General features: G+C 52.8%; 3 protein-coding genes across 3 annotated transcripts; 2 read left to right on the top strand and 1 right to left on the bottom strand.

Moving 5' to 3' along the window:
* Nucleotides 1–865: 865 nt before the first annotated feature.
* CCMA1212_008831 (uncharacterized protein) lies at nt 866–2,471 on the top strand (the record flags this gene model as incomplete). Its single annotated transcript, XM_073705941.1, has 2 exons — nt 866–1,537; nt 1,776–2,471. Coding segments are annotated over 2 exons (1,368 nt in total), but the record flags the coding sequence as incomplete, so codon positions are not given.
* A 1,467-nt stretch (nt 2,472–3,938) lies between these two features.
* On the bottom strand, nt 3,939–6,967 carry CCMA1212_008830 (uncharacterized protein; the record flags this gene model as incomplete). The annotated part of the gene is made up of 7 exons (XM_073705940.1): nt 3,939–4,598; nt 4,706–5,330; nt 5,403–5,956; nt 6,021–6,138; nt 6,204–6,543; nt 6,604–6,703; nt 6,962–6,967. 7 exons carry the CDS (start codon nt 6,965–6,967, stop codon nt 3,939–3,941), a joined length of 2,403 nt encoding a protein of 800 aa, XP_073555680.1.
* Nucleotides 6,968–11,895: 4,928 nt separating this feature from the next.
* On the top strand, nt 11,896–13,286 carry CCMA1212_008829 (uncharacterized protein; the record flags this gene model as incomplete). Its single annotated transcript, XM_073705939.1, has 2 exons — nt 11,896–12,488; nt 12,590–13,286. The coding sequence occupies 2 exons, from the start codon at nt 11,896–11,898 to the stop codon at nt 13,284–13,286; spliced, it is 1,290 nt and encodes a 429-aa protein (XP_073555570.1).
* Nucleotides 13,287–13,592: the final 306 nt, after the last annotated feature.

Below are 13,592 nucleotides of genomic sequence, written 5' to 3'. Positions count from 1 at the left end.
GCTCCTCTGTCCCAGCTGGGTCCAACCGCAGCAAATCACTTTCGAAGCTGGTACGTACTGTACATGTTGTCGACCGCCACTCTGGACAGATCCGAGACATGACACTTTGACATCCTGGAGGCGCTGGAAACACGCGCGACACAAGGGCAGCCACTGCATGTCGCGTGTGATTTCGAAACGCCTGGTTCAATGCAACGCACAGTCTGAGCTGCGAGCATGACTTGGATGTCTGGTGCTTGTCTGCCCTGTCCCATCTCCCCCCGTTAGCCGAACTGGGCCTTGTCGTGTCAGCGTACCTTTAGTACATGTTAGTTACCTAGGTACCTTAGTACTACTTGATTGCATGCAACCTGGCACGACGTGTGAGCACCAGTTTGATGGCTGTCATGCAAAAAGCACGACTGTCACGGCTCTACTCCCACTGGTTCACCGCGTTTGCACAAACAGCCGAATACCATCACAGCCTCGGAAAGCTTTCCATCAATACTTGCCTTCTTTTCTTCTCTTCCCTTCTCCTCTTCCTCGCCTCCGCCCGTTTGTTGTTGTTGTTCCGCATGAGCCGTGATGTGCTGCCAAGGGCGATGGTACCTGAGATGGTGGCCACAAAAACCGCGGCCGTCGTCCAATGGCTTGCCGCGAGAGGCTTCGGGAGGCCCACCCGAGTTCGAGGTCGGGGCCAAAAAGGGATTAGCATCGCCGACTGCTCAACGGCACCAGAGGCGCTATAAATGGCCTGCAGTTGTTGCCCGGCGCCTGATTGGCCGCTCGCCCGCTAAGCGTCAGGGGCACGACGGGTCTATGGCCCAATCCGACCTGTAGGTAATTTCCCACAAGGCAACTCCCCGCTCGGCTCGGCCACTTAGGGGACTCCCAGGCCGCTGTCCTGCATGCTGTAGCGCCCCCGGGGCCCGGTGCCGCCCTGTCGACCACCCTGTACAGCCCTCTGCCACGGCGGGCCCAGCGCCTGAGAACCGACACAGGCGAGAGAGAGAGAGTCTTCTCAACCTCCTCCCCCCCGTCTGTGGGCTGCCCTGATCTTTTTCTCGTCCTGCTTCAACCATCGTCGCTGGCCAGCAAAGCAACCGAGTCTCTTGTTCAGGACAAGCAGAGAGGCGTCTTGACGTTCATTGTCCCTCTCTTCTTGCCTTGCACCTTCCATTCATTTTTCTCTCTCTTCGTGCCGAAGACTCTCCTTTTGGATCGCACAGCCTTCATTCTTTTAGCTGTGCATCCGTCCGGTCCTTTCTCATTGCCTACCTTTTCACGCGTTCTCACCACTCCTTTTAGCTTTCAGACAGACGACGACTACGATCTTCATTCCTTTCTCTATACTGTCTCGCCCAGCGGCGTCAGCTTTCCCCCGGCTAGCATCCCGCCGACCACCTGCGAAGGGGGAAGAAGACAAAAAGAATGTGAGTTGCACCTGTTTCGCCGCGACACACAATGGCACGGAGCCCGGGAATGGTGTGACGATTGGGGGGATCTGCTGCGCCAACCCCTCCCTGGAACGCCTCCAGACGTCATCAAATGTTTGTCTGTGCGTCCGTCAACGGCTGTGAACATGCTGGTGACATGTGCGACGATGGTGAAGAAGAAACAGAGGCGATGGGATGGTGTGAAAGAGGCCGTTTGCGGTCACTTGTCCGTCGACTCCGATCGTGCCTGGCTGGGCTTGCTCCGTAGCACGACATCTCGTTGGAACAACCAACATGCTGACCATGGCGCCACACAGCTGACCATTCATTCATTCACCGTTGAACGCACACCACCACAAGTACTCGACCACTTCGCCCAACATGCCTTCACTCACTCTGTTGCGGCGCTCCGTCGATGAGACGCCCCGGGCTCACTTCGACGTCGCCCGTTCGCTCTCTCAACTCGCCAACAAGATCCGCCCTGCAGGACAGATCGGTCCCCTGAAAGTCTTCGCTCGAGGCGACGACTCTGACGGCAACTCCGATACGCTGATCAACGTCTTGCTCATCGTGCTTGGCATTGCCTTCGCCATTCTCATCCTTGTATCCATTCTGCTCGTCCTTCGCCGCGTTCGCCGCAAGCGAGGACTGGACGAGCAGGAACCCGTTCTGCCCTCCTACGACGACGTCAAGAGCGGCCACCCGAACCACCGAGGCCTCACCATCGAGACAACCCACAATGGCCGCTCCAGCGTTTTCTTCATTGGCCGCGATGGCCAGCCCATGCTGCGCGCTCCTGGCTCACCACCTCACTCTCCCGACAACGTTCCCGAGATTCACATTACGTTCCCCGATGAGCAGGACGAGCAAGGCCGCCGGAAGAGCGGCCGCGTTGTCGTCGTCCGTGTTGGCGAAAATGCGACAGTCGGTCTCGAGCCCATGCACGACGAGGAGCTGCCGGCCTACGAGAAGGAAGCCAACGGCCAGTTCTACTCCGTCGACATGGACAAGATCGGCGGCCTCAAGGAGAAGGACCACTCCTACTTCGACCATTAGTCAAGTAGTTAATTGAAAATCTTTCTCTCGGCCTCTCAACCTCCAATCTATACCACAGGTCCGGCCTCCACAGCGAAGAACACGACAACAACAAACAAAAAAGAAACAAAAAAAAAAGCCATCACCACGCTCTCACCTAGACTTCACGATCCTCTGTGTAACGACTTCCCTTGGATACCAAAGTCTTGGAAACCTCAGAATCTCTCGATACCATGTTCGTCTCTTCGTCTTCTTCCACTCTTCGATTCGGTATCCTCGAGTCACCGGCCGCCTTCTTCTCCGAGGAAGGTCATTTCATTTCGCTCTCCCTTGCGGAGCTTACGACATATAGACAAGCACATGGCGCTACATGTGAAGGGGTTCAACTTTATGCAGCGGGTTTCTTCTAAAGTTTTCGTTTCTTTTTCTATTCTTCTGAAATTTCTGTTTTGTCTTGTTGTTTCTTCTTTTCTACCATACACAGCTGCCATGATTTGGGTCTTGGGTCTATTCTTCTTTCGTCAAGTTCCCCCTCGGGCATGTTTGCCGCACCCTCCATGTCGGATGGGGAGCAACTGCCCTTCTTTTGCCTCATGCTGGCGCTCATGTTGAGGGCCCGCAGAGGGAGAGAGCTGGCTCAGTACTTGTTTTCAATTGGGCTGGCGCCGGTCTTTTTATACAAGGCACACGACAAGAAAAGGGGGGTCGGAGGGGGTGAAAGGTTTATAGGAGCCGGAGGGAGGGGGAGAGTCAAAAAAGGGGGGGGACGGAAGGATAAACGGGATGCAAGACCTTGGTACATAGCGGGAACGGGCCATCTTTTGATGAAAAGGATGTGAAAAGATGATGGCTCTTTTTTGTTTTCTTTTTTGTGTGTGTAATAGCTGTACAGGATATTATTTAGTGTATAATCGAAGAATTATGCCTCGATACGTGTTTTTTTGCCTTTTTTTTGTATGAGAGCTGAATGAATGATGGAAATTGTGATTTCTTTGAAGGATGTCTCCATGGAAGGGGAGAATTGAGTAGTCCTCAGTGAGCATGAATATATCCCGGTTCAAGTACCTCGAAGGTTTGAGAGCAACAACACTTTCGCTTTTTTCATGAGGGGGCTAAGAGACTGTCTATATGCACTGGCAGCGTCCGGAGAACGCGGGTTTCCTCAACGCTCCCATCTCTTCGTCCGCCACATAGGCAGGGTATATAAGTGATGCCGTCTTCACATCGGACAAAAGTTATACACCTTGTTCTTCTCGACTTATCGATGTAATGGCCCACGCACCGTCATGAACCAAACGTGCCATATACACATGCTGTAACGTTAAAAGCCCGTACTAATACATACCTATACAACATAATTTGCCCCTTACATTTTCCAAGGACATCATACAAACCTAGACAGACGCCTAAACACCGACGCTTATCATATCGAAACCACCACAGCAACAACCCTCCAGAGATGTATATTCCACCACAGATGTCCCTCAGTCAATTGAAATTGTGCTGAGGATACACAGGCGCACCAGCATGCCCGCCTGGATACGACGGCACGTACCCATTCATCATCATCCCTGGCTGCGACGGGATAAAGGGCGGTGGCGGAGCAGGCGAAACGTCCGCTTGTCGAAACATGGCCTGGTTGGGGAGCGCGTCGTCTATGCGCAGCATGGGCATCCCGCTGTTCCCGCTCAGCATTTCGGGCTGCATCATCTGGTAGCTGTTGGGCATCATGGCCAGCATGTCTGACGGCTGCATGCCCACTGCCGTCTCCGCGTCGTACACGTCGCTGATGCCCAGGGAGACGTTGCGCGCTTGGGCGAGGAACAAGGGGACGCCGGGCGGGCCGTGATCGCCGTCAAAGCCCGCCTCCGGAGTAGAGTAGGGCGTTGGCAGAGGTGACGCGGCCTTGGTTGCGAGTGGTTGCGTCGTGGACGGCCCCATCCACCAGTCGGACACGGGCATATTCGCGGCTCGGCTCCTTTGCTCGTCTTTCAGGTCAGGGACGTTCATTCGTTCGATGTAAACATCCGACCCAAACATAAATTTGTCCTCGCCTGGCTCTTGTCCCGTAATGATCGCTGCGTTCCCTCGATCGAGTATCCTCCCGTTTTTGTAAAAGTCTTCCACCATCGCCTTGTTACAGACGTGCTAATCGCCGCTTGTTAGATCGAACGCCATGGTAGCTACAGCATGAGAAAGGAGGGGGGCGAAGGGAGACGGCAAGGGAAAGGAGCACCGCCCAGAACAACACTTACGGCTTGCCTAGCCATGTCGAATATCTCGGCCCAGGCCTCGGTTATCTCCATGATGCTCTCAATCAGCGATCTGATCTGGGCCTCACTTGTCTCGGAGCCTCGCCAAACCGGCGCCGTGGTGTCACCCATATTTTCGTACAGGTTGTATTGCAGAGCGATGAGCAATACTCGAATACACTGAGTGGACATGTGCGCAACCGAGTAATCGCCAACCAGTTTGGGGTTGCCGGGATTTGGCATCCTGTCGGTCTCGATCTTGATGGCGTCCAGGAATCGAGCCAAACTTAGGGCATGGGCGACTGCTTGTTTTTGCGACCGGGCAATGAAGTCTGGAGGAAGCTTCCGGAGAATATCGATGGACGCTTGATTGCGAGGACCGGGTAACGAGAATCGGTAGAGATCGACATGGCTCACAGCCATGTGAGTATGGAAGAAACAGTATCCCCTCCACTGGTCCGAGGCAGCGTACCGTGCCATGCTTTGGTCGGTCAGTCGCAAATCGTCGTGTATCGAAATATGGAACCTGGTAAGTTCGCTCTGCAGCGCAGCAATGTCCTCCATAACCTTTGATGGCTCGAGGGACGCCATCGGTGTCCCAAATGGTACTGATAGCCTCTTCGTAGCTCTAAAACCCTGTAAGTATTGCGAAGCAGTTATAGACAGAGAGAAAATTTCGCTGTAGAAGAAGGCGTCTTACACTTGTATGCGATGCCGAAGATCAACAAGGAGGATCTGGATGCCGTGAAGGCCAAGAGCGGGCGAGCAGCGGGTGGGCCTGTCATGCAGTCTCTCTGCAACAACCGGTCGGTTCTCCCTGAAAGCAGCCTCGTTGCAGGGCAGCCTGATCTTCATGTTCTCGGCTCGACAAGATATGTATTCTTCATAACCGCCTGCCAAAAGACGGTCAAGACTGAAAAGCTGCCAGGCAATACGCCGAAGACACTCCTGTTGAATAAACGAGGTGTGGTGTGACGTGACGTCCCAGTTCAGCTGCAAGCCTATCATGAGCCTCGAAGCCACGCCAAAGCATTGCCAGACTTTTGCGTGGGAGCCATCGAGGATGTTGAACAGAATGTTGAGAGCGAACAGAAAGAGAGCGCTCTCAGAAAACTTGTAGATGTTGCGGTAAATGTGCGTTTCGACTTGCTGGCTACATCTCCTTCCAAATTCCCGGCCGGCCAAGCCAGGGTTCACGAAGAACGTAGTGACGGAGCATACGGCCGCTGCTTGAGCAGGAGGGAATCTGTTTTCCTTGGAGCGAATTCTCTTAGCTGAGCTCGGCGAGTACCTCCGCATGCCGTGATAGACCTCATACCTGAACATCCCGGTACGTGACTTTGGGGTGCAGAAAACCCAAGCTTGGCATCATATATAGGAAATCGAAATAAGCATCCAAGTGGGTGAGAATAACATCTCTTCGGAGTAGCATTTCCCTGCATCGTTTGCCGTTAGCTGGATACTGGTTTCCTCGACCGCTTAAGGGGAGAGCGCTGCGTACTCAGCCTGGAAATTCGCCGAGTCGAGAAGATAGGATGGGATTCCGGTGCTATTGCTGCTTGCGGGACTGATGGCTGCGTTTTCTTCTGGTTTGAGAGGGTGCAGAGTAGAGGGAACTTGATCTTCAGCCTTTGGGCTGTGGAAGCGAACATTGGTGAACCGCCGCCTGGTGGGCGTATATTCGCAGACTAGGTTCGCGGACTCGCATCTCTTACACTTGGGCAGGTCTCCAGAGCACTTGGTTTTGTGTGCATGGCACTGGCTGCAAGCCCTCTGTGCCCTTTTCCTCAGCGTACCAGCTTCGGTATGGCTGTGCGAGGGTGTTGTTCTTGAGACTCGCTCTGGACTCAGCTGTCAGAAACTATAGGATTGATAATCCGGCGTGCCGCTTCGAAACCTACCTTCCTCGGAAGCACCAGGCGACGCGGCGAAGCTACACCCGAGCTCCAACCTGGAACAGTTGCTGCATGGTCCATTTCCAGGGTTTCCGGTACACTTGACCTGCGTAGGGGGGGGGAACCGATTCGTCAGCTTTAGGAGCGTAGGAAAGGGGCAGAAAACATTGAGTAGATTCGATTCGACAATTGTGCACTGAGCATCATCCTGCTGTGCAAGATACAGAGCAACTAGGGACATGTTGGACCACGCCGAGTGATGGCGAAAGGAGACACAGTGCCAAGCATAGATACACGTCTATCACGCCGCGCCATGAAACGGCCGTGGGAAGGCAGTAAGCGTCTCTTCCTTACCTTGCGTAACCGGCATGTGCGACAGCAGTCACTGGTGTTTGTCGTGGTCCGCCGGCGCTTATTTGGGGGTGACAGAGACGCAGAAGAGCTGTGTGTAGGCGGCACCGAGCCCTCAGCGTCGTGTGGTTGCGGCGACTCCATGTACCCGTCCAAGGGATAGGATGGCATGAAATAGGCGAGTGATGTGAAGATGAAGAAACCAACGAGTCATCTAGACGTGACCGGAGTTGACGACGTTCTCCCCGTGCCCTTGGATCAGCCCCAGCTCAGCCGGCGAATGGGCAGAGAGAAGCTGCAAGATGGGGGGGCAGGCTGAGGCTGGCCAGTGGATAGGTTCCTCGGCTCTCGCGCGAGGCCCGTGGAGCCAAGACAGACAACCACGGCGAACGGCGGGAGAAGAAAGAATTGGGATGCTACTGCGGGCTTGGGCAAACCTCGAGCGGCTGAGAATCGTCGTCACGGTGCGACGAGGTGGCGCGCCAAACGAACGGAGTGGGCTAATGATGGCGGCAGGCGAAATTCATGGGAGCAAGGATGGCGGAACTCGAGGCCGGGACTACTAATCAGTCAGCTAGTAGTATTGGCATGTATTGCTCTGCTAGCCAGCAAATTAATCCGCATTGCGGCCGTTGCCTCTGGCTCTCGGGGAAGTCGTGGAGTCGTGCTGCCGCCTGGCATGTCGGCACTCGCTGTTCCTTTTTCGTGTACTTGGCACCAAGCAAGCCCTTAAACCCGGCCCTCCATGATGACTTGTCAGCCGGATTTCGTGATATGCTTGTGTGATTTGGCGCCTCTCCGTCCCAGAATGTCCAGAAGGGCTCGATCCGATGTGACCTAAGCGGCCGGGGTCCGAACGGCCTGGACCTGGTAGGTCTCTGTCTCTGTCCTGATGTGGGTTGTGGGTAGTTGTTCTTGTGCTTGTGATGATAAGCTGCAGAGGGTTTGAGGCGTCTGTCCTCCAATCGATCAGCGTTCCCAGGGATATCCCATCTTCTCAGGTAAGCAGCAGCATACCGTACTGTACATATGCGCGGACGCAGCATCTTCGAGCCCTGCCTCTTCCTCGACCAGTCGCATTTCTGGGATTCGTTGCGCGGCACCCCTGACAGCCATTCAGGCGGTATCGGACATTCAACGAAGGCATCTAGGCCTATCCGCGCAACATGGACACCGTCAACTCGATGCCGGAAAGAGGCGTGGGAACTCGATCGCCTTGGCACAGGACGGCCTCCCACGCAAGCCACCGAGATTCAAGGCGCCACCGTCGATGATCAGAGAATACTAATCGGATGTATCGGAGGCGGGAATAATGTGGTATGTGGTGTCTCTCCACTTCTCCTTTCCCTCCCTTTGCAAAGGGTCTTTCGTCCCTCTGCCCAGCGGTTGTAAGTTCTTGCTATGTCAGCATTGGCGATGCCCATTTTGCCTTGCTCTTGGTTAGCTTGACTCGTGCGGACCCGTAAATAGTTGGACTCTCGACCACAGCATGAGCCCTATGACGATGCTTTTGATTGAACCAGCGACGAAGCTTGTCTGCTTCCATAACGACGGGCCGATGAAGAATCTGGGCGGTGACCCAATCGGTAACTCGCTGCATCGATCGCGAAAAATGCTCCCATGTACGATACGGAAAGCGAGTACGACGAGTGCCTTCAAGTGGTGTTTAGTAAGACACCTCTTTCGATTTTACCCAGTTTCACGGATACATGGCGAAACCCACGTCGCGTTAGCTGTGACTTCCCGCTCGCATGTCATGCCATCATGCTTTGTACAACACCACCAGCTCCCCGCAGGAAGGTACGCCTTCCAGACCCGATTGTTGGTCAGGATTTTTGGCGCCCAAGGTATTCTAGACCTCTTCTGGACGTCTGCAAGGTACTGTACCTTCCTGGCAGCACCGCGCATCTAGCGCGGAAGGTGACGGGTAGGATGCAGCTGCCTTAATGACAGTGATAGTCGCGCTCGGCCACAACTTGCCGGGATTGCATTGATTTCATTGGATCCTCTCGGCAATCGTCAAGTTTCTCCTTTCCTTCTTTCCTCTGGTTTTCTTTCGCATTGTCTTGTTGGAAGTAACAAGCAACATTTTTTTGCAGCACGTCTTGCCATTTTAAGGCATTACATGTACACTTAAGTTGTAAGCTGCAGCGCATGGCTGTCTGAAGTCACTTGCATGTGCCTCATCAGATGCGCACCGCCTCGTGGCATCAAAGCCCAAATCCTGCCCACGACCATCAACGAGGAAAACTGGCTTGTTCACCCGACTTTTGCCAGTGTTGATACCTATTTATCCGGATAATATTTCATACGTACAAATATTAGGTTAGCACCAGCATGTGATGACACGTCAACGTCCAGACTTGGACAACCTTCTCCCTTTAGTCACCAAGGCTCTGCGAAAGATCGTTTGTCTGGTAAATCAAGGCCCTAGAGATTACTACATTAGGTTCCTTATAACTCTAAAGTACCAAGTTCGTCGACAATCGCACCGTCAGCATGTGTACAAGACATCAATGTAACGGAGCCGGGAATGATTTGATACAAGTTGTACGACGTCGACTGCGTACACCAGATGCTGCAATATCACAGTCCAAGCGCCTTGGTCTTCAGAATAAGAGGCCTTCACTTACGGAGTACACATGGCTTCATGTATAGCTTCCGCCTCGTCTACCAGAGTGAACATGTAAGCTTGCTGATATTCAGGGGATGAAAGTGACTGTCAAGATGCCTGAACGACCCAACTTACAGAGCGATTCCCGGCATGTCCGCTGAACACACATATTGAAAAGCGATACGAACTGCTCATTCTTGCAAACACACTCAAGGCTCGCACCAGGGCACTGCTCTTCTATAGCTGGCCTGTAGCAAATCTCAAAGCAAGCCTGTCCGTCCAGAGCGGTGACAGTGTAGACGTAAACAAGCAAGGCACTCAGATACACAGTGGAAATGAAGCTCTTCATTGCTGCGAAAGGTTCTAAAAAGCGTGACTCAGGGAGCGAAGTACGCGTTAAAGATTACTTGCGCTTTTCGGTAGGCTTGCGGGTGTGTATGGCGGCTCTCGGACGAATTCGACTAGGGTCATGTACTCTTTTGTTTCTCTGAAAAGGCAAAGCTGGCCCTGAGCAACGAGACAAGGTGGACATGGATCTCTCTTTCCAGCATCACCGGCTTTGCTGACTTCTATATAAGGGGAGGCGACCCAGATAATCATTGGCGTCAACAATGACCAACACGTTGCGAGGGCTTGTAGATGCATTCCGGAACCCCAGCCAAGGGAGTAGCAAGTGTCGAACAGACAAGTCTCGCCTCTGAAAGCAAGGCTCAGTCATGTCTCCCTTGCCTCACGCTGTTCACGGTATGCGAACCAACAGCCGAGACAAGATAAAGGCGCAATTACACGACGAGAGTTTATACTCAAGCCAACCAAATGTCTCAAAAATTGTCGCCTCGAAACGATGAGGGGCTGGCCGTTACGCACCAGTAAGCCCGACGGGAAGACAGCGGCACGCTTCCTTGGCGGTCTGAAGAACAAAGCCAGGGAGCCCTTTTTTTTTTTTATTCGTCCACGATAGTTCTTACAAATGAATGCTGTAAGCGCATTCTGATGCGATGGTACTTACATTCTGAGGTTCAGTGTCCTCCAAGAACGGGGTTGGCTCGGAGATATCGCCCAGTTCCATGAAGATTGCAGTGGATGGACTCAGGGATCATGAAGTCTCTTTCCATTGGTTCTGCCGCGCGTGAGGGTACTTGTGCTGGTGGCTAATCCCATTTCGGGCTGCTGCATTGGAAAAAAACAGGTTGTTTGACTTAACAAATATGGGGTATATTGGCGTTGTTGAAAAAGTGGTTTGTTGAGAGCCTGGAGAGATAAGTCAAACTTCTCTCACTCTTCTTACCACGTCTACCACTGAGATACTACTTATCGTATATAACGAGCCTGAGAAGCCGAATGTGAATTACAGGACAACAGAGTAGTGGCATAACCTTACAGCTCTTTTTGGATGGTGCTTACATGTTCAACTTAACCGATTACCAACATGAGATCTGGAGGAAGTGGTCCCGTCGACTCGTCATTCAGTCAGTCACTACTCTCATATCTTCACGATGCTTTTCGTGCCAAAGAAAAAAAAAAAAAAAAAAAAAAAAAAAAAAGTCGGCCAAAATTCAACTGTATTCTCTCAAAAAAATCAATCAATGCCAAGCCAAGCCGAGTGATCAAGAAAGGAGGCACGCACGCTCACTAACCTCATTCTGGAAAATAGCAAGAACCCAATCTGATATTGTCCGGATAGCGGCACATCTCTTCTTTGCCCTATGTTCTTGGCAGCTATGACATTGCTCCCTCGAGATAAATCAATGTCAAGTTCGATCTGTATAAATTCAAGGCAGAAAAGCGTGTTGAATCGATCTGTTAGCCTTTTATTCTCTGCATAACGCCAGCAGAGATGCTTGGATTTAACGTTGTTGGACCCTGGAACCACCTCTGCCACTGCGTGTAAGCCTCCACAGCATTTACATGCAACACTTCGTATTTGACGGTCCGCGGTAAGGTTGTCATTAGTAGTTCCATCTTCATGGATACAGCCGCGTAAGCCCAAGACAAGTTTACCCTTGCCCAATCGTAAGGATACATGTAGGTACGATGCCAGACTCTGTCCCGTCTGTCCTCAGTAGGCTGTGTTTTGCCGTCCTCTTTCCCCGTTGTTGCTTTCTCCTTGTGCTGTTCCGAGTCGTTTCACTTTCACCACGTTCTTTATGATTGCTTTTCGAAACCAGCTGGGTTTATACCCAAAGTTAGCTGTTAAAAGTTTAATCGTCTTGTTTGCGGTTGCTTTCCTGTTTGCGAGCTACAGACTATGGACCGACTTTGGAAACGATCCTCAACCCGACTTGAGTCGGGGCTCGTTCTCGACCCGGCTGGAGCACCCCACACTAAAGCTCATGATCGACGCGAAAGCTCGCCATGAAGAACTAATGGAAAAGCGCAGTAGCAACCTTAAAAGCGCTGCTGTCAGATATCGAGAGCGAAGAGGACGACACCCGCCGCCGGGCTTTGATAAGTGGGTTGAAGCCGCCATCGAAAGCGATGCCATCATTGTCGAGGACTTCTTCGACCGTATCTATACGGACTTGGCTGCCTACTGGTCCCTCAAGGCGGAGGAGATTGCAGGACGAGCGAGTTCCTGGTGGTTGGTTGTCAAGGTGCGTAACGGGACAGCAGAGGGCGTGGGAGACGTCGAGGGCAGGGTGATATGGTTGCAGCTCTGGACAGAACTCGTTGCAGAATTTGCTCAACACTTGCCCGATGTCGACATGCCCATCAACTACATGGACGAATCCCGAATACTTGTTCCCTTCGATGAGATCACAAAACTGCGGGAAAAGGAAAAGGAGAGCAGGAAGATGACACCTGTTCAAGAAACCACAACTCAGTTCAAAGGCTTGAAGCATATCGATACTGCCAAACTCGAACCGTACGATCCCAGATGGCTTAATTCTGACGATGGATCGTACTGGGACATGGTGGCCAAGACGTGCGCCCCGGATACACCTGCACATGGCGTCGCACAGATCTCCGACTTCGCCGGCCCTGCAGATTTCCCTAGCGAATGGAATACGGCACACTCTTACAAAGGCTTGTTCAGGACTGGAAAGCGTCCATGGATCCTTGCCAACAGCCCTACTTGCGCCAGCTGCACGGGACCTTTGTCAAACCCGTCAGCCTGTCTACCACAGAGGAGCTGATTCCCCTTTTCGGCGGATCTAAGCTTTTGGCAAACAACGAGATCCTCATCCCTGGAGCCATGTATCTTGTCAACGACGAGTTCTACGCCGGAGGAGAGTTTCACGGAATCCCCTGGAAAGATAAAAAGGACGGCGTCGTTTGGCGAGGAGAGGCTTCTGGTGGCCGTGCTGGCGAAGATATGTGGAAACACTTTCACCGCCACAGGCTCGTCCAGATGCTCAATGGCACGACCGTCAGCCAGATGGAAGACAAGGACGAATGTGCTCCCACTTTCGAGATGCCATCACGGAGGCTGTACAACAGCGAGCATCTATCTCACGGCCAGATCGGCCATTGGCTCAAGGAGAATGCGGATGCTGGCTTTGTAAACCTCTGCCCCCCGGACGAATGCCCTTTCCTCGCGCCCTACTACCATGAGGTCGACCGCATCCCAATGAAGGAACAATACGACGTCAAGTTTCTCCCCGACGTCGACGGCAACTCCTTCAGCGCTCGATACCGCGGCCTTCAGCGCTCGATACCGCGGCCTTCTCCGCTCGACAAGCATGCCTCTCAAGGCGACGATATATGCCGAGTGGCACGATGACCGCCTGATTCCATGGATGCACTTTGCACCGTTCGACAACACCTTCCAGGATCTCTATGCAGTACTCAACTTTTTTGCTGATGGACCGGGAGGTAAAGGCGACGAAGCCGCTCGCTTTATCGCGGAATCTGGCCGGGTTTGGGCAGAGCCGGTTCTGAGGCGAGACGACATGGCATTGTATGTTTGGAGGCTGCTGCTGGAGTGGGCTCGCATATTTGACGAAAACAGGGAGAAGCTGGGATTTGTGGGCGACTTGCTGTGATTCTGTTGGCAAACTGAAGGCCAGTATTTATTTACCCTTGGAAA

The sequence above is a fragment of the Trichoderma ghanense genome, assembly GCF_004382785.1.
Source record: "Trichoderma ghanense strain CCMA-1212 chromosome Unknown scaffold_13, whole genome shotgun sequence".
NCBI classification, from domain to species: domain Eukaryota; kingdom Fungi; phylum Ascomycota; class Sordariomycetes; order Hypocreales; family Hypocreaceae; genus Trichoderma; species Trichoderma ghanense.
Note: the sequence above shows the minus strand (reverse complement) of the source record. Positions and strands in the feature narration are given on the sequence as shown.